Genomic DNA, 24333 nt, shown 5'->3' with positions numbered 1-24333 from the left:
CGCTTTTCCCGAGATTCACACATAATTTGATACACACGCATTGTTCTGTTCACGGATCCATTGTAAAATCGCTACACACCAAACACAGAGTATTACGGAAATCACTGTGGACAAGCAACACATCCTCCCAGCTGAATGCCACTCCGCACACTGATTCATCAGATAGGCAGCTCTCGCAATTGTCCAAAATATTTTTTTTCTAATTTCACAATAAAATTAAATAGAATTAATTTACAAAAATTTAATTGGACAATTCTAACAAGTTTTCAGAAACTACATGTCATAAAGGATATTCAGGAGAAAAACTATCAACATACCATTTATTGTTTAAAAACTGCAGCCAATTTTCAAATTTTTACAGTTTGCTTTGAAGTAATGCATTGCATTAAACTTTCAGCAATTGCTACCAACAGAATGTATATAAAGCAATAAAAACTGGCAAAAGTTCATGATATTAGATACAAAAGCAGTACACAGAACCTCAGTTCACAACCAGATAATGGGTGTCATGGCCTGGATGACTTGACATGGACTGACCTAATTACTTTCAAAAGAAAATGGCTAATCTGGCAAAAAGATAAATAAGTACTGCATCCTAAAAATCTGGAGCTTTTAGCAAAAAATAACCAGAAAAAGGAAAAGTTTTCCTCCCATTTGTAAATTTAGCAGTGTGCTAAGAGAACACACTGTACTGACATAGTGTTTAAACTGACAAGAACAGTGTGTGAATATTTGAACACTGCAAAGGCCCTACGTCGGCAGGTTGCACAGCAGCAGTGTACAATATCCCTTGCACATATGATCATATGTATATACGAACTACAAAAACAAGCATTAACACCCCACTTAAAGAACACAGGAGCAACTTTTGTCTAGAGAAAACAGACAAATCAGCAATGGGAGATCATGCGCTGCGACCAGGGTACTACCAAATTTGTTTATCTAATAATGCGGTTTTCGAAGTCCTATCATTACTATGCTAGGATTTACAGAAGGGCCACAGAAATTCAGAAGCACAAAAATATCTAATAAAGGAGGACAGTGCCTTTAGATAGGTTGTGGCCTTAGGGCTAACTAAAGCAAAGAGCACCAACTATTCCTCAGTACAAGCTTCATAGCACATGTCAAAATGACTGTGATCTAAGGCAGTGTGCTCTTGATGACAAAACATGACCACTGGGTGGATGAAGTATATGTACACAATTCGGCTTTCTGAGCTGGTTTAAGCATTAAAATACTACCTGTGTCTTTATAGTCTCTACTGCTGTCTCCAGCAGTTTGAAGTGAAATGCAAGGCACAGAAACAAGCCTTGGACCATGGCCTACTGCCCCTACTACAAAAATTACCAAAGATGCAAACATTGGCCATGAAAGCCAGTACTGCTGTAAACTGTTCTGCCAACACCGCTGGCTTCGTGGAGCACTTACTCCTCAGTATTGATCATTTGTCAGTACAAGATGAACCAAGAGTAACTACTTGACAGGAAGACCAAAATCTAGCCGTAAGTGCTCCACGAAGCCAGCGGTGTTGGCAGAACAGTTTACAGCAGTACTGTAGTTACTCTTGGTTCATCTTGTACTGACAAATGATCAATATTAAAGTCATGTAAAAACCACACTATGGCAGATCCAATACCACTGATTCTTTGCAGCGGCGGGGGGGGGGGGGGGGGGGGGTCACGCTGAGTCAAAATTTTGCAGACTTGTCTCCTTCTAAACAGGGTCTTTTTTATGTGCGTTATGTTTTACACTTCATGAAGGCTATGTTTTCTCACAACCTAAGTTCACATACAACCAAGACAGTATGAGCCTAATGAAATGCTGTTTGTTACCTATGAATTGTGTGACTATTTGAAGGAGGGACTAATGTTGATGATAGCACAGTTTCAGTATGCGACCATTTACAAGAAGTTTCACCATTTACCTTTACACTTTTTTCCCCTGAAAAACAGGATTGGTTTAAACCCTAACACAGGCAAAAGGAGCCACTCATCTTTCATTTTCCATTCCTTTTTGAAAAGGTGTCACTACACTACAATATCAAATGTTACCAGAGCACATCTGTGATGTGGCAGCAAAATTTATCTGTAATGTTTAATGACTAAATTGTACTCTTCCAGGGAAACTTTGAGCAGCCTTTTATAACTGATGCCCTGGGCTACAGTGCCTTTTCTGTTCTGTTATTGCAATAACCTTGTCCTCTGTGATCTGCATCTTGTCATAATAGAATTTAGGTCTGAATCTTCAACACTTGAAAACTATGTTTCCATAGTCCCATCTATTGCTCAGTGAATATTTTATATGTATTAGGCAATCACAAAGTCTTCAATCAGTAAGATCATGATTGACTGAAGTGATACAGTGGCATCACATTAGAGAGAGCGCAATCCCCATCCAGTTAGCCTGTGTTAACTTTTCTGTTATTTTCTTAAGACACTTAACTAAGGCCAGCTTTTAACCTTCCACCTTCAGTATGATACTCAGTATGATACTCCTTTAGATGACCTAGATATCTACCTTCCTTTTACTCACATGCCAGAAAATATGTTGTACAGTAAGTAGCGACCAGGGAACATGAAAGCCTCATGACCACATAGTCACTCTCCCGATCTAATTTCAACCATCTGAGGGACATTTGCACTAACCGTTCTGTTCAAAGATCCTTTGTGTTTTATTTTGAACAATATTTTCAATGAATAATATTAAACTATAACATTCTCTTAAAATCATTATGTTACAATATTTCTGAATTGTGAAGTTCTATACAAGTGTTCGAAGTTATGTCATAATGAAATACAATAAACAACTACAATTATATTAAATGGTTCTTCACAGTTCAGTTTTTGAGAGAAGCAAAGATGCTCTCCTACCTACAAAACTCCTTTTGCCACATAAATGATTATGTCGTGTTTTCATTGCTGAAGCAGTTACTGGCACATGGTTTTAAGAAACCAAGTTTTGTCATAAGACAAAAATTAAAAATATGTTGCAATATTGCACATAAACTAATTCTTTTGAAGCAGTACATCTGAACCATTTTCATAAGCATACCATCTAAAGAATCTATGCAATACTACTATGTTCAATGTTGATAGCTCAGGTACTTTAATCATTAACTGCCAATAACACACATTCTTGAGATTAATGTCTCAGCTGCGACTAGTCTTCGGAAGTATTTCTTTACAGTCTGTTTAGTCATAAAACTTTGTAGTCATTTATCCATTATGTGTATATAGAAAAGAGTTTCCCCTAACACATTCTTCATTTGCCTGAAAATTACAATTTGTTTTTAAAATTTTTGACAGCCAACTTTATTACACATGGGGAACAAGTCACTGTAAAAGACGAATGAAAAAAAAATCACATATAATTAATGATAATCACAGCACAGCTTTATTATAGTAATGAGAAAATTTCTTTAGCTGCAAGTGAAATATGTTCATTAAATAAAAAATGCATTTATTTTTCAATGTTTTTGTAGTGAGTAAGTTGTAGCAAGATATGCGATTCTAAAAGGGTTGCAAAATGTCCTTCTATGGCTGCCATAAACTTTTAATTCAGCTAGAAATGTTTTTAAGAATCCAATTGCTTCAGATGCAGTATCAGGTGCAGTCAAGTGGGTGTCAAATTTTATGACCAGGATAGGTGTTACAACTAATCATGCATCAAATCTTCCAGTTTTCCCAGAGCCACAGCATTGATATTTTCAGTTTTTTCAGTCCATGCCTCTTTTCATGTCTTTTGACATCCAGTTGATATTGAATGTGTGTGTAATTTTTATTCGTTATTGTTTTGGCCGTTGCAAGATAACCGTTAAGAAGAATCTCTTCTCTATTCCAAAAAACACTGACCATAAATTTCTCAGCTGGTTAAACTGACACCACCCTTTTTGGTGCAAGACAACTGATTTACACCGTTTGCTCCAATGAGTGTTTCGTTACTGACTCTAGTTAATCTACCTCTCATTCACAATTACAAAATGGTATATAAAACCAGTTTAGATATTATTAAACTGTCCAAATAATGAGATTTTCACTCTACAGGGCGTAGAATTTCCCGGCACTTTAGAAAACGAAACACGGGGAAAAAAATGCATTTTGGAAAGATCTTTGATGTGCAGCAACATGTACCCTGCATATTTTCATATTATGAAAGTATAAATTCGAATTCCACCAAACACCACATGTTACTTTCCAAAGCATTGAAATCGAGATTGCGATGCACTTTTGTAAGCCAGTCATAGCCCATGTCACGTGATCTTGCCAGCCGATGACAGCGGGTATTCAGAGCTTAGGACACGTGATGTAGTCAGCCAATAGCAACATCACTGTTAAGTAACGCGAACACACAAACAGAAAAAGTTAATGGTTTAAATTAATATACATAGTGTTGCTACACAAAATGCAAAGCTTTCATGTATAATATTGGTCTCTAAGATAAATACACTGCAAGAGAAGCTAAGCTTTCACATATAATGTTGGTCTTTTATGCGTGTATTACAATTTAAGATAATATCACACAAATGTGCCAGTACAATTTTTAATAACGACATGAATGTCTGATCTTCTGGGCTCAAAATTCATCTAAATGGCTCATCATCAAAGAGTTGATTTTTAAATGAGAGTCAAATGCTCTGTGATTTAAGAAATTCATCATACATTCTTGCACATAGTTCCGGTGTAACTACCAGAATGGTACGTTGATGGTAATGCTTTGGAAACCACCATTCAGAATATTTTCCCTAAACTGTTAGAAATAAGTTCATTTCTGCAGTTGCCAAAGAGTGCCAGATGGCAAGCGTCACTGCACTTGCGCAGCTACGATGTCGTAGGGAGCTCATATGTTCTTATGTGTAAAACATTAAAAGATCTTACATTATGTCATAAAAGAAACAAGACATCCGAGGATACTCCAAGAGCATCGGAATTTTGTGACCCATACTAAAAGGTGCGCATTTAAAAGTGCACATTCGTATGTCCAGATTCCCAGTGAAGTATGCCATGACCTGATATTAAGCTTTTCAATGTGGTTTTCGGGATGGACATTTTCTTGGAGTACCAGTACTGTGTTATGTCATGTTTGGTTCTTTATTATGGCATAATGCCATATGTACTAGAAGTTGAAAATGTGCACTTGAAATGTCGTGAACAGTGAGTGGAATTAAACACTTTGTTTCAAATATATTGTCTGTCTCTGTGGAAAGATTAATAAAAGAAAATTTCTTCAGCAAACCATCAAAAATAACTTCATTGTTCTGCAAGGCAATTAATGCTCGACTCTCAGAAAGGTGGGAAAAAAAATAAAATCTGCAACTAATAACACATTTTAGCCTTCCATAATTATGTAAATGTATTTTAATTCACTTGATAACTCCCAGTCACAGAAATATGTTTTGTTTTCATTTGACGTGAGAGCAGTAAACGAAGAGGAAACAGCAAAATCAATAAATACAAACATGGGTCACTTGGAGACTACCCACTTCCCCACTGTATCTCAGACTGCGCTGCACATCAGCCCCAGATCTACGATATTTCCAAACCGGGGCAATACCCTGCCACTCCCTTGAGCGTTGGAGATAGGACATTAAAAAAAACAAATTTTCAAAAATATGTTCATTTTGTAGCACATATCTTTCTGAAGAGTCTGATGCATAAAACATGTGTGTTCGAGGAAATGTAACACGTTATTTGGTCGTAAGTGTGCCAAAATGCAGTGCCTCGCATTCTCACACAGCATTCTTCTACCGCACATCACTGTACTTCGCTCTGTGGAATTGAAACGTGTATATTTTGTAATGGATGCCATAAACCATATTCAGGATAGTGGAAATTAAAACGTCCTGTGGTGCCTCTCCTGCTTACAATCGACCGGTTTGATATCCTGTCCCTTTTTTTTTTTTTAAGAACTCTTCAGAAAATTTGCACTCTTTATTCACTATCAGTTAACAACTTCCTGCTTCGTGTGACATGAAATTAAATATAGGATACATAAACCCAGTAAAGACATGAGACAAGCAAGACAATACACATTTCTTCAATCCTTAGATCCTAGAATTTTTTCCTCTCAAATCTTTCTACAGCTTTACATGGCGTTCTTTCCTTTCTGCGAAAGAATCTATTACCTCATCAAAGTTCGTCAAACAGTTTGCTACATGCAAAGTCGAAATGTCGTCGTCTAATACTGAAAAAGCTGTTAACACAAATAGGACCCAAGAATGGTGTGGTTTCCGGATCTGATTATGTCTATTTTGTCACTGTCTACTAGATAAAACAAAGTAGGCCTTTCTAATACTGCAACAATTGTAACACATACCAAATAAATGAGACTGTTTTGGCACAAACGGTCTTTTTGTAATGACTGAATATAATTCACAAAGTACCAATATCAAATGCCTATTAGGCCCACTACAAGCAAAAAGCTTTACGTTAGTAAATAGTTTCACACTTCATTCATACGCTCCAGTTTCTCAGGCATGAGATCGAAAAGTAGTATTACAAAATTTTTATACAAATTTGGAATTGTCATATTGTTCCATAATTTGTGTGATGTCCACGTTTCTTCACCTTCCTCGTTCTAACAATGTCTTGTCATCACTAATTCTGTAACTATTCCTGCCAATGTCAAAGCTTATTCGCCGGTTAACTTCACTAATTCTGCCAGAATCACCGGTTTAGTATCTTGCGATTATTCTCCGGCTAGGCATTGATGCATGTTCGTACAACGCATTTTCCTTGCTTCTTCCAGAATAGAACTTAAAGCGGCTGCTAACCGGGAACTGTACAACTGGCCCTTACTAGTACAGCAATCTGGCCAAAAATTTTCTGTCAAAATTTCATTTTCTTGGATACACTGAGAAGGTAATACGTAATCTTTCTTACCTGTTATTCACTTATTTCCACTCCTGTAGTCTGAATCTATGGATTTCGCTAGCAATTATAACAAAGCTGGTCATTCGCAAACCCGATCAACCACACATTCAGAAAGCGGTTGGCATTCATCCGTTTGGCCTTACTCCACTCAGCTCATGCGGCCCCTTTTGCCTGTAGGAAAGTTTGTTTCTACATGAAACGAGGATTCCCCTGACAGACACATCATGTACACTATGCACGCATTCACAAGTCAACTTATGACTCATTCAGAAATCAACTTAGAATGTGTTCCACAATGTTCAAAAACCGACGGGAATGCGTTTCAAAGTCATATGAATAATCGATAGACTAATGTGTACTGGATGCTAGTCGCTTTGTGAAACAAGGTTTTTTCCCTCAAGAATATGAATTTGCTGCCCCTCTCCTCCATCCCCCCCCCCCCCCCCTCCTAGATCTGGGCCTGCTGTGCACGCATGGATCTGGCAGCTTGGCACTCCAGTAAAATTTTCCCAGTAGCATCTAGCTGCTTGCTGCGACAGCTTGCACAGCCAACAGTTGTAGCCAGAAGCGGGAGAAGGTACTACTCAACTGTGCATGTGCATGATCCTGCTCGTAACTGCTAAAATGAATCTAATGTAAATAGTAGTGACCTCACACTCATCGGAGGCAATTTGTTGTTATGGAACATTGCATGGTCTTCCTAAGGCCTTTGACACATTTTTTTGCTGGCAAACGCTTGTATGAGCACTGTGTTTTGTTGCTGTACATGGTGCATTTCCTTTGCAATTTAAGTTTTATTTTCGTTTTTTCTCTCGTTCATATTTTACTCCTGCAGTATTATTTTGCAGTAGTGGGATACAGTAATATCCTTTGTTAGAGTATTGGTTCTTACCCGTCAAAATTAAAAAATTTAACTGAAAACAAAAACAATGGAAAATTCCTGGGTTTTTTCCGGTTTCCTCCCAGATGAAAAAATTCCCGGGTTTCTCCCGGATCTCCCAGTTGTCCCGGGTCATATACACTCTGCATTTTAGAATTTCCATTTTCCATCTAATATGGTGTGTGTGTGTGTGTGTGTGTGTGTGTGTGTGTGTGTGTTCAATCAGCTGAGAACAGTGGCCATGTGGGTGAGAGTTGTGCTTGTGTTTTTTTCTAACAACGGGTGTGGCAGGGAAAAAGGTGGTTTTCAAACCTCCACCGGCAATAAAAATGTGTCCACAGCAGTTTAAAAAAAATACAACATGAATTTACAATGCTTGCAAGTTAAAATGCCGATCATTTGCAAATGACATCATGTAGGTGGCTGCCATTTCCCTTCACACGCGTTTCAAGTCTTTTACTGAAGTTAGACGTCACACTTTGCAGAACTGGCACTGGAATTTCACTGGAATTTGCTTTTCATGAACCATTTCAGGATTTTCAGATGCTCAGTATCTAAAGTTTCGCTTGTTTAAGAAAAGCCTGACACACACAAATTGTCGTCACTGCTCATGATCAGATTGTCACACAGGCCTGAGTTTTCATGAGTTCCAACAATTCTTGGCAAAATCTTAGTCTCTTTGGAAGGTCATCCACATTCAGTTTTTGCACTACCTGAATTTTGTATGGGTGGTACTGCAGTTCCTTTTACAATATTCGATGTCCACTGTGATCCAATATGTCAAATTGCAGCACATGCTTGTGTGCAGAACACAAGGGACTTTGGATGAAGGCTTCTTCCACTCCTGTGAGATTTCTGGTGTGCATACACATTTTGCACTTCCACCATTCTTTTGCACCATATCACAGGTTTTTTTCAAAATTCTGCACTCACATGTGGTGACAGGACTGGGGTGACATGCGAGATTGTATTGAGCGTGAAATACGTGCTGAGTGGCCGTACAGATGTCATCGTTCTTGTAAAACACATTCACGGCAACAGTGCATTGTTCAGCAATCCATGATGCCATCTCAATTGAACATCAATATCAGGGTCAATGGCACAAGTCGGATGTCCAGATGGCACCACTCTCGTTTTCTGATTCCTAATGTAACATGCCAAAATCACCCACAGGGTTGCTAAATCAGTCTTTCACTGCTGTACCTGTTATTTCATAAGAAGGACTTTGTATGAAAGTTTAATATTTTAGCAGTCTCTTTCATTGTGCCAGTATGGATGTCAATGCTCCCGCTATGTGGCAAGGAGCAACCTATCCTTTCCATATTCTTATTCCATCCTGTCCACTGATGGCATGCACTTAGATATTGAAGTTGACTGAATAACATCGGGGTTGGTTCCTCTTGACAAAGAAATAAATTGCAAAATGTTGCACTAAAAGTTGATCCCTCTCATTAACACACATTTTTAAATATTGCAAAGGCTTATTGTTCTCGCAGCTGGAGCATATTCATGTACAGATAGGGTTCTAAGGTTGAAATGATAATTAAATGGACACCTTAGCTACAAACATGCGTTGATATACATCATTGGGGACATGTTGAAAATGTGTGCCCCAACCGGGACTCGAACCCAGGATCTCCTGCTTACATGGCAGACGCTCTACCCATCTGAGCCACCGAGGGCACAGAGTATAGTGCGCTTGCAGGGACTTATCCTTTGCCACTGCCTGTGAGACCCATATTCCCAACATGTCCACACCACTACATTCGTAGTGCGCCTAATAGATGTTTGCCCATCATACTCATTACTCGTGGCAGATTAATCTACAAAGTCCCTTACAAGTTCGGGCATAGCGTGTGCATTTGCACAAGAAGGTTAATGGCCGGGAAGCCACATCTGCCCTTGTGCTTCCAGGGCAATTCTGCTGCATATCTTTCTCATTATCAAATTCTGTTCCACACCAGATGCAATACTGGTATGTTCTTCTTAGATACAATGTGATTATTTCCAGTTTTTCTGGAGTTTAGAAGAAAAAGTGGGAAACCAAATTAAAACAATAATTAAGAAGTAGTAAATACATCTGATACTTTCGCAGCACAAAGGTTTTCAGCCTAAGGTTTACAGCCACATTGAAAAACTAGTTTTTACACTATTTCACATTTTGATGAGAGTATTGATATGGAATATTTTTCTGACGCACTTGCGGTGAACTGAATGACTGAGGGCAGGAAAGTATAGTACAAACAACCCATCTTATGATCTTTGTTTTTGTGAATTCTAGCAAATGTGGGTAACACATTCTCAAACAAAAATGCACAACTCTAACTGCTGTGTTGTTCTGCTGATTGTATCTACTTTACCCTGGAATATCCGCTTTATTGTTCTGAAACTAACACATATCAACAATGTCCACACTTCATACCTTATGTCGACTGATGTTGACCAGTGCTGCTTTTTATTTATTTATTTATTCATAACTATAAGATTACTAATGATCTGCCCTTGTGCTTCCAGGGCAATTCTGCTGCATATCTTTTTCATCATCAAATTCTGTTCCACACCAGATGCAATAGTGATATGTTCTTCTTAGATACAACGTGATTATTTCCAGTTTTTCTGGAGTCTAGAAGAAAAAAGGGAAACCAAAGTAAAGCGATAATTAAGAAGTAGTAAATACAGCTGATACTTTTGCAGCACAAATTTATTGTATCTTTCACAACATTTTCAATCAAAAACACACAAGACATAGTAACAAATAAACTATAATGAAATCATACTCAGCAAGCTATCTTATAGTATAAAATATTTTGTATGCACTACCTTACATCCCCCCTTTCCTGTTCCACTTGTGAATGCTCCATGGAAAGAGCAGCTGTTGGTAAGCCGCCGTGTGATCTCAAATCTAATTTTACCTACGTGGTCTTTTCCCAAGACAAATGTACGAGAAGCAGTATGATTGTTGACTAGTCTAGGAATGTATGCTCTTGAGATTTTAACAGTAAACTGCATCGTGATGCCCAACAGCTCACTTAAAGTGTCTAGCACAGGTGTTTGCTTAGTATCTCTGTGACAATTTCATGCTTACTTATACGAAACACGTTACTCATCTTTGGACCTTCTTTATATATCCTCTATTAATCTTAACTGGTACAGATCTCAGAATAATGAGCATTATTCTTATGCTGCACAAACGAGGGTTTTGCAAGGCACTTCATTCGTGGGTAGACCACACTTGTTAAACCCTGCCTTCCATTTTACATTTCTCTGCACACACACTCCCAGATATTTAACAGGTATGACTGTTGTTGTTCAACAACTGTATCATATAATAATGGGTCTTTCTGCCCCTTTATGCACACTGTGTTAAACTTGTTTGTGTTGATGGTCAACTGCTATTCTCTACATCAAGTGTCGATCCTCTGAAGGTCTTATTGCATTTTACTTTAATTTTCTAGAATTGTGACTTCTTTGTAAACAACAGCATCATTTGTGAAAAATCTCATGGAACTTATCACCTTATGCCTAGGGAAACATTCCATGTGGGAAAAATATATCTAAAAACAAAGATGATGTACTTACCAAACGAAAGTGCTGGCAGGTCGATAGACACACAAACACAAACATACACACAAAATTCAAGCTTTCGCAACAAACTGTTGCTTCATCAGGAAAGAGGGAAGGAGAGGGAAAGACGAAAGGATGTGGGTTTTAAGGGAGAGGGTAAGGAGTCATTCCAATCCCGGAAGCGGAAAGACTTACCTTAGGGGGAAAAAAGGACAGGTACACACACACACACACACACACACACACACACACATATCCATCCGCACATACACAGACACAAGCAGACATTTGTAAAGGCAAAGAGTTTGGGCACAGATGTCAGTCGAGGCGGAAGTACAGAGGCAAAGATGTTGTTGAAAGACAGATGAGGTATGAGCGGCGGCAACTTGAAATTAGCAGAGGTTGAGGCCTGGCGGATAATGAGAAGAGAGGATATACTGAAGGGCAAGTTCCCATCTCCAGAGTTCTGACAGGTTGGTGTTAGTGGGAAGTATCCAGATAACCCGGACGGTGTAACACTGTGCCGAGATGTGCTGGCCGTGCACCAAGGCATGTTTAGCCACAGGGTGATCCTCATTACCAACAAACACTGTCTGCCTGTGTCCATTCATGCGAATGGACAGTTGGTTGCTGGTCATTCCCACATAGAAAGCTTCCCAGTGTAGGCAGGTCAGTTGGTAAATCACGTGGGTGCTTTCACACATGGCTCTGCCTTTGATCGTGTACACCTTCCGGGTTACAGGACTGGAGTAGGTGGTGGTGGGAGGGTGCATGGGACAGGTTTTACACAGGGGGCAGTTACAAGGGTAGGAGCCAGAGGGTAGGGAAGGTGGTTTCGTAACCTCTTAGTTCATCCCTATGAAATCCCCAAACCATCTTCCCTACCCTCTGGCTCCTACCCCTGTAACCACCCCCGGTGTAAAACCTGTCCCATGCACCCTCCCACCACCACCACCTACTCCAGTCCTGTAACCCGGAAGGTGTACACGATCAAAGGCAGAGCCATTGTGAAAGCACCCATGTGATTTACCAACTGACCTGCCTACACTGTGAAGCTTTCTATGTGGGAATGACCAGCAACAAACTGTCCATTCACATGAATGGACACAGGCAGACAGTGTTTGTTGGTAATGAGGATCACCCTGTGGCGAAACATGCCTTGGTGCATAGCCAGCACATCTTGGCACAGTGTTACACCGTCCGGGTTATCTGCATACTTCCCACTAACACCAACCTGTCAGAACTCCGGAGATGGGAACTTGCCCTTCAGTATATCCTCTCTTCTCGTTATCTGCCATGCCTCAACCTCTGCTAATTTCAAGTTGCCGCCGCTCATACCTCACCTGCCTCTGTACTTCCGCCTCGACTGACATCTCTGCCCAAACTCTTTGCCTTTACAAATGTCTGCTTGTGTCTGTGTATGTGCGGATGGATGTGTGTGTGTGTGTGTGTGTGTGTGTGTGTGTGTGAGAGAGAGAGAGAGAGAGTGTATACCTGTCCTTTTTTCCCCCTAAGGTAAGTCTTTCCGCTCCCGGGATTGGAATGACTCCTTACCCTCTCCCTTAAAACCCAGATCCTTTCGTCTTTCCCTCTCAGTCCCTCTTTCCTGATGAAGCAACCGTTGGTTGCGAAAGCTTGAATTTTGTGTGTATGTTTGTGTTTGTTTGTGTGTCTATCGACCTGCCAGCGCTTTCGTTTGGTAAGTCACATCATATATATACACTCCTGGAAATGGAAAAAAGAACACATTGACACCGGTGTGTCAGACCCACCATACTTGCTCTGGACACTGCGAGAGGGCTGTACAAGCAATGATCACACGCACGGCACAGCGGACACACCAGCAACCGCGGTGTTGGCCGTCGAATGGCGCTAGCTGCGCAGCATTTGTGCACCGCCGCCGTCAGTGTCAGCCAGTTTGCCGTGGCATACGGAGCTCCATCGCAGTCTTTAACACTGGTAGCATGCCGCGACAGTGTGGACGTGAACCGTATGTGCAGTTGACGGACTTTGAGCGAGGGCGTATAGTGGGCATGCGGGAGGCCGGGTGGACGTACCACCGAATTGCTCAACACGTGGGGCGTGAGGTCTCCACAGTACATCGATGTTGTCGCCAGTGGTCGGCGGAAGGTGCACGTGCCCGTCGACCTGGGACCGGACCGCAGCGACGCACGGATGCACGTCAAGAACGTAGGATCCTACGCAGTGCCGTAGGGGACCGCACCGCCACTTCCCAGCAAATTAGGGACACTGTTGCTCCTGAGGTATCGGCGAGGACCATTCGCAACCGTCTCCATGAAGCTGGGCTACGGTCCCGCACACCGTTAGGCCGTCTTCCGTTCACGCCCCAACATCGTGCAGCCCGCCTCCAGTGGTGTCGCGACAGGCGTGAATGGAGGGACGAATGGAGACGTGTCGTCTTCAGCGATGAGAGTCGCTTCTGCCTTGGTGCCAATGATGGTCGTATGCGTGTTTGGCGCCGTGCAGGTGAGTGCCACAATCAGGACTGCATACGACCGAGGCACACAGGGCCAACACCCGGCATCATGGTGTGGGGAGTGATCTCCTACACTGGCCGTACACCACTGGTGATCGTCGAGGGGACACTGAATAGTGCACGGTACATCCAAACCGTCATCGAACCCATCGTTCTACCATTCCTAGACCGGCAAGGGAACTTGCTGTTCCAACAGGACAATGCACGTCCGCATGTATCCCGTGCCACCCAACGTGCTCTAGAAGGTGTAAGTCAACTACCCTGGCCAGCAAGATCTCCGGATCTGTCCCCCATTGAGCATGTTTGGGACTGGATGAAGCGTCGTCTCACGCGGTCTGCACATCCAGCACGAACGCTGGTCCAACTGAGGCGCCAGGTGGAAATGGCATGGCAAGCCGTTCCACAGGACTACATCCAGCATCTCTACGATCGTCTCCATGGGAGAATAGCAGCCTGCATTGCTGCGAAAGGTGGATATACACTGTACTAGTGCCGACATTGTGCATGCTCTGTTGCCTGTGTCTATGTGCCTGTGGTTCTGTCAGTGTGATCATGTGATGTATCTGACCCCAGGAATGTGTCAATAAAGTTTCCCCTTCCTGGGACAATGAATTCACGGTGTTCTTATTTCAATTTCCAGGAGTGTATATATATATATATATATAGGGAAACATTCCACGTGGGAAAAATATATCCAAAAACAAAGATGATGTGACTTACCGAACGAAAGCGCTGGCAGGTCGATAGACACACAAACAAACAATCACAAACACACACACAAAATTCAAGCTTTCGCAACAAACTGTTGCCTCATCAGGAAAGAGGGAAGGAGAGGGAAAGACGAAAGGATGTGGGTTTTAAGGGAGAGGGGAAGGAGTCATTCCAATCCCGGGAGCGGAAAGACTTACCTTAGGGGGAAAAAAGGACAGGTATACACTCGCACGCACGCACACACACACACATATCCATCCACACATATACAGACACAAGCAGACATATTTAAAGACAAAGAGTTTGGGCAGAGATGTCAGTCGAGGCGGAAGTGAAGAGGCAAAGATGATGTTGAATGACAGGTGAGGTATGAGTGGCGGCAACTTGAAATTAGCGGAGATTGAGGCCTGGTGGGTAACGGGAAGAGAGGATATATTGAAGAGCGAGTTCCCATCTCCGGAGTTCGGATAGGTTGGTGTTGGTGGGAAGTATCCAGATAACCCGGACTGTGTAACACTGTGCCAAGATGTGCTGGCCGTGCACCAAGGCATGTTTAGCCACAGGGTGATCCTCATTACCAACAAACACTGTCTGCCTGTGTCCATTCATGTGAATGGACAGTTTGTTGCTGGTCATTCCCACATAGAATGCATCACAGTGTAGGCAGGTCAGTTGGTAAATCACGTGGGTGCTTTCACATGTGGCTCTGCCTTTGATCATGTACACCTTCCGGGTTACAGGACTGGAGTAGGTGGTGGTGGGAGGGTGCATGGGACAGGTTTTACACCGTGGGCGGTTACAAGGGTAGGAGCCAGAGGGTAGGGAAGGTGGTTTGGGGATTTCATAGGGATGAACGAAGAGGTTACGAAGGTTAGGTGGATGGCGGAAAGACACTCTTGGTGGAGTGGGGAGGATTTCATGAAGGATGGATCTCATTTCAGGGCAGGATTTGATGAAGTCGTATCCCCTGGAGAGCCACATTAAGAGTCTGGTCAAGTCCTGGAAAGTATCCTGTCACAAGTGGGGCACTTTTGTGGTTCTTCTGTGGGGGATTCTCGGTTCGAGGGGATGAGGAAGTGGCTCTGGTTATTTGCTTCTGTACCAGGTCGGGAGGGTAGTTGCGAGATGCGAAAGCTGTTGTCAGGTTGTTGGTGTAATGGTTCAGGGATTCCGGACTGGAGCAGATTCGTTTGCCACGAAGACCTAGGCTGTAGGGAAGGGACCGTTTGATGTGGAATGGGTGGCAGCTGTCATAATGGAGGTACTGTTGCTTGTTGGTGGGTTTGATGTGGATGGACGTGTGAAGCTGGCCATTGGACAGGTGGAGGTCAACGTCAAGGAAAGTGGCATGGGATTTGGAGTAGGACCAGGTGAATCTGATGGAACCAAAGGAGTTGAGGTTGGAGAGGAAATTCTGAAGTTCTTCTTCACTGTGAGTCCAGATCATGAAGATGTCATCAATAAATCTGTACCAAACTTTGGGTTGGCAGGCCTGGGTAACCAAGAAGGCTTCCTCTAAGCGACCTATGAATAGGTTGGCGTACGAGGGGGCCATCCTGGTACCCATGGCTGTTCCCTTTAATTGTTGGTATGTCTGGCCTTCAAAAGTGAAGAAGTTGTGGGTCAGGATGAAGCTGGCTAAGGTGATGAGGAAAGAGGTTTTAGGTAGGGTGGCAGGTGATCAGCGTGAAAGGAAATGCTCCATCGCAGCGAGGCCCTGGACGTGCGGAATATTTGTGTATAAGGAAGTGGCATCAATGGTTACAAGGATAGTTTCCGGGGGTAACAGATTGGGTAAGGATTCCAGGCGTTCGAGAAAGTGGTTGGTGTCTTTGATGAAGGATGGGAGACTGCATGTAATGGGTTGAAGGTGTTGATCTACGTAGGCAGAGATACGTTCTGTGGGGGCTTGGTAACCAGCTACAATGGGGCGGCCGGGATGATTGGGTTTGTGGATTTTAGGAAGAAGGTAGAAGGTAGGGGTGCGGGGTGTCGGTGGGGTCAGGAGGTTGATGGAGTCAGGTGAAAGGTTTTGCAGGGGGCCTAAGGTTCTGAGGATTCCTTGAAGCTCCGCCTGGACATCGGGAATGGGGTTACCTTGGCAAACTTTGTATGTGGTGTTGTCTGAAAGCTGACGCAGTCCCTCAGCCACATACTCCCGACGATCAAGTACCACGGTCGTGGAACCCTTGTCCGCCGGAAGAATGACGATTTATCGGTCAGCCTTCAGATCATGGATAGCCTGGGCTTCAGCAGTGGTGATGTTGGGAGTAGGATTAAGGTTTTTTAAGAAGGATTGAGATGCAAGGCTGGAAGTCAGAAATTTCTGGAAGGTTTGGAGAGGGTGATTTTGAGGAAGAGGAGGTGGGTCCCGCTGCGACGGAGGACGGAACTGTTCCAGGCAGGGTTCAATTTGGATGGTGTCTTGGGGAGTTGGATCATTAGGAGTAGGATTAGGATCATTTTTCTTCGTGGCAAAGTGATATTTCCAGCAAAGAGTACGAGTGTAGGACAGTAAATCTTTGACGAGGGCTGTTTGGTTGAATCTGGGAGTGGGGCTGAAGGTGAGGCCTTTGGATAGAACAGAGGTTTCGGATTGGGAGAGAGGTTTGGAAGAAAGGTTAACTACTGAATTAGGGTGTTGTGGTTCCAGGTTGTGTTGATTGGAATTTTGAGGTTTTGGAGGGAGTGGAGCTGGAAGTGGGAGATTTGAGTAGATGGGAGAGACTGGGTTGGTGTGCAATGACCCTTCACAACCTTTCCAGCAAACCTCAACCTCCTCTCCTTCCCTCTTTCCTGATGAGGCAACAGTTTGTTGCGAAAGCTTGAATTTTGTGTGTGTGTTTGTGTTTGTTTGTGTGTCTATCGACCTGCCAGCACTTTCGTTCGGTAAGTCACATCATCTTTGTTTTTAGATATATTTTTCCCACGTGGAATGTTTCCCTCTATTATATTGACATCTTTGTTATATATATATATATATATATATATATATATATATATATATATATATATATATATATATATAACAGAGGGAAACATTCCACGTGGAAAAAATATATCTAAAAAAGAAAGAAAGTGATGAGACTTACCAAACAAAAGCGCTGGCAGGTCGATAGACACACAAACAAACACAAACATACACACAAAATTCTAGCTTTCGCAACAAACGGTTGCTTCGTCAGGAAAGAGGGAAGGAGAGGGAAAGATGAAAGGAAGTGGGTTTTAAGGGAGAGGGTAAGGAGTCATTCCAATCCCGGGAGCGGAAAGACATACCTTAGGGGGAAAAAAGGACGGGTATACACTCGCACACACACACATATCCATCCGCATATACACAGACACAAGCAGACATTTGTAAAGGCAAAGAGTTTGGGCAGAGATGTCAGTCGAGGCGGAAGTACAGAGGCAAAGGTGATGTTGAAAGACAGGTGAGGTACGAGCGGCGGCAAATAGAAATTGGAGATTAGCGGAGATTGAGGCCTGGCGGATAGCGAGAAGAGAGGATATGCTGAAGGGCAAGTTCCCACCTCCGGAGTTCTGACAGGTTGGTGTTAGTGGGAAGTATCCAGATAACCCGGACGGTGTAACACTGTGCCAAGATGTGCTGGCCGTGCACCAAGGCATGTTTAGCCACAGGGTGATCCTCATTACCAACAAACACTGTCTGCCTGTGTCCATTCATCCGAATGGACGGTTTGTTGCTGGTCATTCCCACATAGAAGGCTTCACAGTGTAGGCAGGTCAGTTGGTAAATCACGTGGGTGCTTTCACACGTGGCTCTGCCTTTGATCGTGTACACCTTCCGGGTTACAGGACTGGAGTAGGTGGTGGTGGGAGGGTGCATGGGACAGGTTTTACACCGGGGGCGGTTACAAGGGTAGGAGCCAGAGGGTAGGGAAGGTGGTTTGGGGATTTCATAGGGATGAACTAAGAGGTTGCAAACGAATCTGCTCCAGTCCGGAATCCTTGAACCATTACACCAACAACCTGAAAACAGCTTTCGCATCACTTTCTTTGGGTGTACTCCAAGTACACTCATAATTAATCTTATGCCTGACTATTTCTCTTCATTAAAAATGACTTACTGTGATCCATTTTGCTAGGAACTCTTCAATGCAATCACAAAACTGGTCCGATATCATCAAAACTACTGTTTTGTCCATTAGGCAACAATGCAGAACCTTATCAATGCCTTTTAAAAGTCAAAGATGACGGTTGTTTTTGGAATCCACGTTGATACACTCAAAGGAGACTTTTGGTATCTAGAAGTGTCATGATATGTTAATACAACATACTGACATCAGCAATATAAGACTATAGTTCTGAGTGTCTGTTCAACAACGCTTTTTAGAAACAGAAATGATCTACACATTTTTCAAATCACTGGGAATGCTTTGCTCCTGTAGCAAATTATGGTACAATGCTGCTAGAACAGCAGCAAGTTGGTTCATTTACTCTATGTAGAATTGCATAGATATTATATTAGGTCCAGCCATCTTTCCTCTGTCAAATAATTTCAGTTGATTTTCTATCATATGACCACTTATTTTGATATCTTTCATTTGGACATTTGTGTAACAATTTAAAGGAGAAACCATAGTATGATCTTCCTCAGTCAAACAGTTTTGGAAAAGGAATTTAGCATTTTGGTTTTCTCTGTCATTCTCAGTTTCGTTGCCATTATGGTCACAGAGTGTCTGGACATATAACTCATCAGTTACTGAGTTAACAGAAGATCAAAACTTACTAGGATTTTCTGTCATATCAGTAGATAGAATTTTATTTTTGAATTCACTGAACAGTTTATGCAAGTTTCTCCTTAGGCTAATTTTGGCTTCATTCAGTTTTTGTTTGCCTCTGAGGCTTTGGCTACATTTAAATCTGTAGCAAAGCTATCTCTGCTTATACGGCAGATTTCTAACAAACTTGTCGAACCACAGTGGGTATTTTCTACCCTGAACAACTTTACTCAGCACATGTCTGTCTAAAGTAAATAGTACAATACCCGAACTCTGTCCATGTATACTCAACATTTTCAGTCTCACAGATACACATTTCAAATTGAGTGCACAGGTAATCTGAAATCTCTTTATTGCTGCATTTGCTAAGAAGAAATATCTGCCTACTTTTCTACACATTCCATTTTACAGCAATATCCAGTAATGCTCGTATGGCCTTATCATCACTGATTTCTTATCCTGTGTCAACTGAGTTAAAAAAGCTCAAGCCTGTTTCTAACCAGAAGAACTCAGAAGTTTTCTTCATGAAATAGTTCTCTGATTAAATACACAAGGTAATTCTAAGATAAGAAGTTTGCAACAATTTCACACTAACATTTGTGAAAATTGCAGCACCCAAAAGGCATGGCCCAAAGGAATTATGACACTCCATGAGTGTTTAGCAGTGTGTAACTGACTAAGCTTGCAGAGAGATCGTGTATGTGTAGGACCAGCAGTACCCTCTTTTGCCCATGACACCAAGTAAGCTGGCACAGTACTGAGGCACTGGACCCATATTAGGGAAATGGCAGTCCCAATCCCCATCTGGCCATCCAGAACAAGCTTTTTTCCCTAAATTGCCTACAGCAATTGCTAGTATAGTTCCTTTCGAAGGAAAATCAGCTGATCTCCTCCACCATCTTCCCTGAACCTACACTCAGTTTTTGTCTGTTACAACTTCATCGGTCATGGGATGTTAACCCGCCCTTTCCCCACTCTCTCTCTTCAAATTCCAGTTGTACAATTGACACAGTTTCCTTGCTTTTCCACAGAGTTTTGTGATCACACAAGTTAATATAGACAAAACATATACAGCTTGGCTTACACAAAAAATACAGAGCCTGATTTACACCAGAATTTTCTCTGATGTAAATGGTAGGTGAGCATAAGCAAACAGCATTCAGTCACGTTCTGCTTGCATTTACTGATGCTCACTCGTGTTCCATTGGTTGCTGGTCTTTTAGCGAGCCATCAAAGAAATTTCACTTCCTCTCTGTTTCAGCCCTAACAGTACACGGGCATTTGTCTGCTGTCTTGTTTGCGGCCTACTTTTGTAGCTGACATGAGTCGCACAAGTAATGGGGTGGTCTGAAGACAATATAATGTCACAATACAAGAATATATAATCATGGGTGCTTTTGGGCTCCAAGATGTTCACAGGACAAATACTGAAGGAAACGAAGTATGTTAAGTAGAAAATTGTCAAAGCACTCAAAGGTGAGAAAGATGTAAATTCATTAGGTGCTAGCACCAGGCAACAACTGAGCAGATAAGCAAAATTTTTGTATTTCTTTTTGTTAAAAAGGAACAGCAAAACAAATTTCCTTGAAGGCAAACAAGTGTGAATATGTATCTATTATGTTGATTAAAATTAAAAATATACAAAAGCCCTGATCATTCCAGTCACTAATGTTCATGGTAGATGTAATTATATGGGTGGTGTAACACTGTTACATTTGAGATTTTTGATGATAAATAAAAACTGCTTATCTGGAATCATGCTACCTGCCCTCCAACTTTATAGCAGATTTTATCAAGCAGCCTATATGATAGTTTGTATGTGTGCTTTACATTTCATTAATAATATTTTACTGAAATTATCTACCTGATAAACATTTCAATCAAATCTTTCAAGTGCTTTGCATATGTCACTGCAGATACCAGGAGCACTCAGAGATATACCAGCTACTGAAATGTGAAACAATTACTATCATGAATGTCTCCAGTTGCTAATAACCAGAGATTCTTCAGGTTATGTCGGTCAGCAGTAATTAGTGTACCATAATGTTCTTGAAGTAAATTACAATGAAAGGGCAGCAGAGAGTGTCAACTGACATATGGGCACCAATAAACTAAAGCCTGCCAACTGCTTTACCTGTGAACTGAGCCCGACATAAATCCTAAACAGCATTATTTGGTATGCTCTTGGAAGATGTGTCATTACTCCTTTCTTGGCTCTTGCAACACTGAGAACAGCTTTGCAAGAGAATTACATTCACTTTTCTGCATCTCACAGACAGCTAATTTACAGCATACAATTTTGCAGAATTGCAGCTAAAGACAGTCACACTCTGCAGCAAATGATACACTTTTTTTGCACTTCAAATAGATTCTAGGTCTTAACATAAATAATTTTGTTCAAATAACTTATGGGAATGCAGCTAGTTGATCTTGTCAACTGCCGCTATTTTGACAGGGGCAGACCCTGTCATTTTCAAGGCAAAACTGCACCAAGGGGAAATGTGCACGCAAATGCACGTGCACATGCACCCTCACGTCCAACCCCCCCCCCCCCCCACACACACACACATACTGTAAACACTGGCACAACTGCTAAACCAACGAGTGAGGTAGCATAAACTTTGTCACTCCATTTTTAGACGGCAGAGAGCAAGATTTCATCCAGAATCTAAGCAAACACTTCTATTTCCATTTATAAGGTAACTTGCTAATTTAATTTCAACTGCTTCCTTAATAACACACTCCCAACAGCAGGAAATGTAATACTGAGATTCTGGCACACACATCCAGCTATTTGGTTAGTGTTGTTAAGGAAGTAGTCAAAATTAAATTAGAAAGTAGACTTATAAAGGGAGATGGAGGTTTCTGCTTAAACCCTGTGTGGAATACTGCTCTCTCTCCCTGGTAAAAAAAAAGAGGGACAGAGGTAATGCTTCCTCATCTGTTGTTCATTAATTTGTGCTGTTGATAACTTTGATCTCAGTCATCTTACGTGGTGGTGCTAGTGTTTACAGTGTGTGTGTGTTTTTTATCTTTCCAGAATTGCTCTGCGTACTAAGGTTTAAACTCTCTTGCACCATGCTTTCTTGTTGCAGTTTTTCCTTGAAAATGACGGTGTGTGTGCTTTTCAAAATATCAGCAGTTGTCAATCATGTCATCCGGCTGCACTCCCATTAAGTTACTTAAACATGGTGCACACTGTGACAAACTCGGGTCTCATAAACTATATTTCTGAAATTAAGCTTTTATGTTTTATACATCAAATGGTCAACACTTTGGCTTTCATTACATGGTACTAATTTTTAAGTTGTTATTTTTTTTGTAATTTTCCCCATAATTTCTAAAAACCTAAGTATCTATAACAACTCAAAATGATAATGTAGCCAAAAGTTGTTATTTAAAATGACACTTTAAAATAAACCATAAAATCTTAGGCCTTAACATAAATATAAAATGCTATTAATGTAAACTTTTTTCACAAGTGTCTCAAGGAAAAGAAAATGTAATAATGCAATGCAACCTGAAATGTTATTTCCTCACTGCTCTCCTCCTCCTCATCCCCATCACATTCTTCTTCCTCCTCCTCCTCCTCCTCCTCCTCCTCTTCATCTGACTCATTTTCTTCCTCCTGTGACCAACCATCAGGCCAAAACCACAGTTCTGCTGGGATGTCAATGTCCTATAAAAATGAAATGAATTGCATTACTAATATGTAATTAACAAAAACAACTATCTTACTTGTAATGAGTGAAAGTTAAACAACATGGTGTCCAGTGATTCCAATAAATATATAATGAAGTAATAAATAAATAAAAATCCCATAAGTTTTCCAGGCCAATTTTTGTATTTATCCACAGTCATACTGTCCTTAGTTCCTAACCAATTTTATGACGAAATATACAAAATTTGTCAAAATACAGGAACATACTGGGGTGGGGGTGGGGCTATACTCGGAGTTAAAAGGAAAAAAAGCCCTTAAAATGAGTGTGTTTTATTTTAACCATGCACCACAATCTGACAATAGAATTACGCGTAAAATCAGGTTGGATCTCTCAAGAATATTGTGCCCCACGACCGTGATGTAATCCAGGACAGAAAGAAGGTTAGCACTGATCGTATTATAGCCGATGCTGATTATCTTTCTGTGTAAAACTTGACACGAACAAAAACAATTACAGGAAAACTACACTGACATAAAAACAATGAGCATTATCTACTTCAGTAAAAAATTACTCTTTTTACAGAGATATCCAAGAATAAAAGTAAAAAATAATTTGAACAAAACAATTATGGAAGGAACAATAATAGACTAGTTTGGCAAGGACATGTACACGAACATAAAGTGAAGTCACAAGCAGGCCATTTTTATTGATAGAACTACTACTTCAGTCTGACAAAAATCTCTTTCTCAGAACTTTTCATGAGTTTTCTTTTCCTACTTTGTGGCACTCTTGTCTTCTCTCTACTCTTCAACTCTTTCTCTCATTTCTTTCAAGGACTTCTCATCTGCCCTTTTCTCCGCTACTGCTTCACTGTAGCTGCCATGTGCATTTAGGAAGCTGTGGGTTAACCACTTCATGAAGCTTACAGATCCAACCATCCCAGTGACCTTGACCAAATCATGAACAGCACAGAGAGCTATGAGAGGCGCTTCCATGGAATTTCTGAACAAAATGAAGTTGTCAGAGAAACCTCTTCCAAAGCTAGCATTGCCATGGAAGAGAATGCAAGCAAGTTTGATAAATCTCTTCATGACCACTCTTAAACCAGAAGACCATCATTCAGAACTGACTGAAGCAAACATGATCCCCCTCATGTTCTTTGAGGATTTCCTTCATTGGCATTATCTCTAATAGATTTTGGAACTCATGGGCAATGGCATCAGCCTCATGACCACCAAAGCAATTTAAAAAATGTTATATCTAACTGCCTCTTCTTAATGTGTGTGTTAACAGTCACTTCTGGGTCTAAAACACGTGATCTCCTTTGTAAAGGAATACACCAGGGGTAATTTATCCAGAATTTTAGTTCTGTAACTTCATAAAAGTAAGGCATTCATTCTGGAGTACC

The 24333-nt window shown here is 41.4% G+C and overlaps 1 protein-coding gene across 3 annotated transcripts in view; it reads right to left on the bottom strand.

Annotated features, from left to right (window-relative positions):
* LOC126236757 (G patch domain-containing protein 11) overlaps nucleotides 1-24333 on the bottom strand; it is a 135024-nt gene that overhangs the window by 24935 nt on the left and 85756 nt on the right. The window contains exons 4-6 of one of the 3 annotated variants that reach the window (XR_007544981.1): nucleotides 22784-22942; nucleotides 10172-10372; nucleotides 1507-3269 (exon numbers count right to left, since the gene is read on the bottom strand). Coding sequence is in view for 1 of the 3 variants with exons in the window: in XM_049946297.1 (XP_049802254.1) it covers nucleotides 10238-10372; nucleotides 22784-22942 (294 nt within the window). In the remaining 2 variants the exon portion in view is untranslated. Of the gene's footprint in view, nucleotides 1-1506; nucleotides 3270-10104; nucleotides 10373-22783; nucleotides 22943-24333 lie in introns of those variants that run through there. The other 2 variants (XR_007544980.1, XM_049946297.1) reach the window with 2 other exon arrangements.

This window comes from Schistocerca nitens, chromosome 2, assembly GCF_023898315.1.
Source record: "Schistocerca nitens isolate TAMUIC-IGC-003100 chromosome 2, iqSchNite1.1, whole genome shotgun sequence".
NCBI lineage: Eukaryota > Metazoa > Arthropoda > Insecta > Orthoptera > Acrididae > Schistocerca > Schistocerca nitens.
Note: the sequence above shows the minus strand (reverse complement) of the source record. Positions and strands in the feature narration are given on the sequence as shown.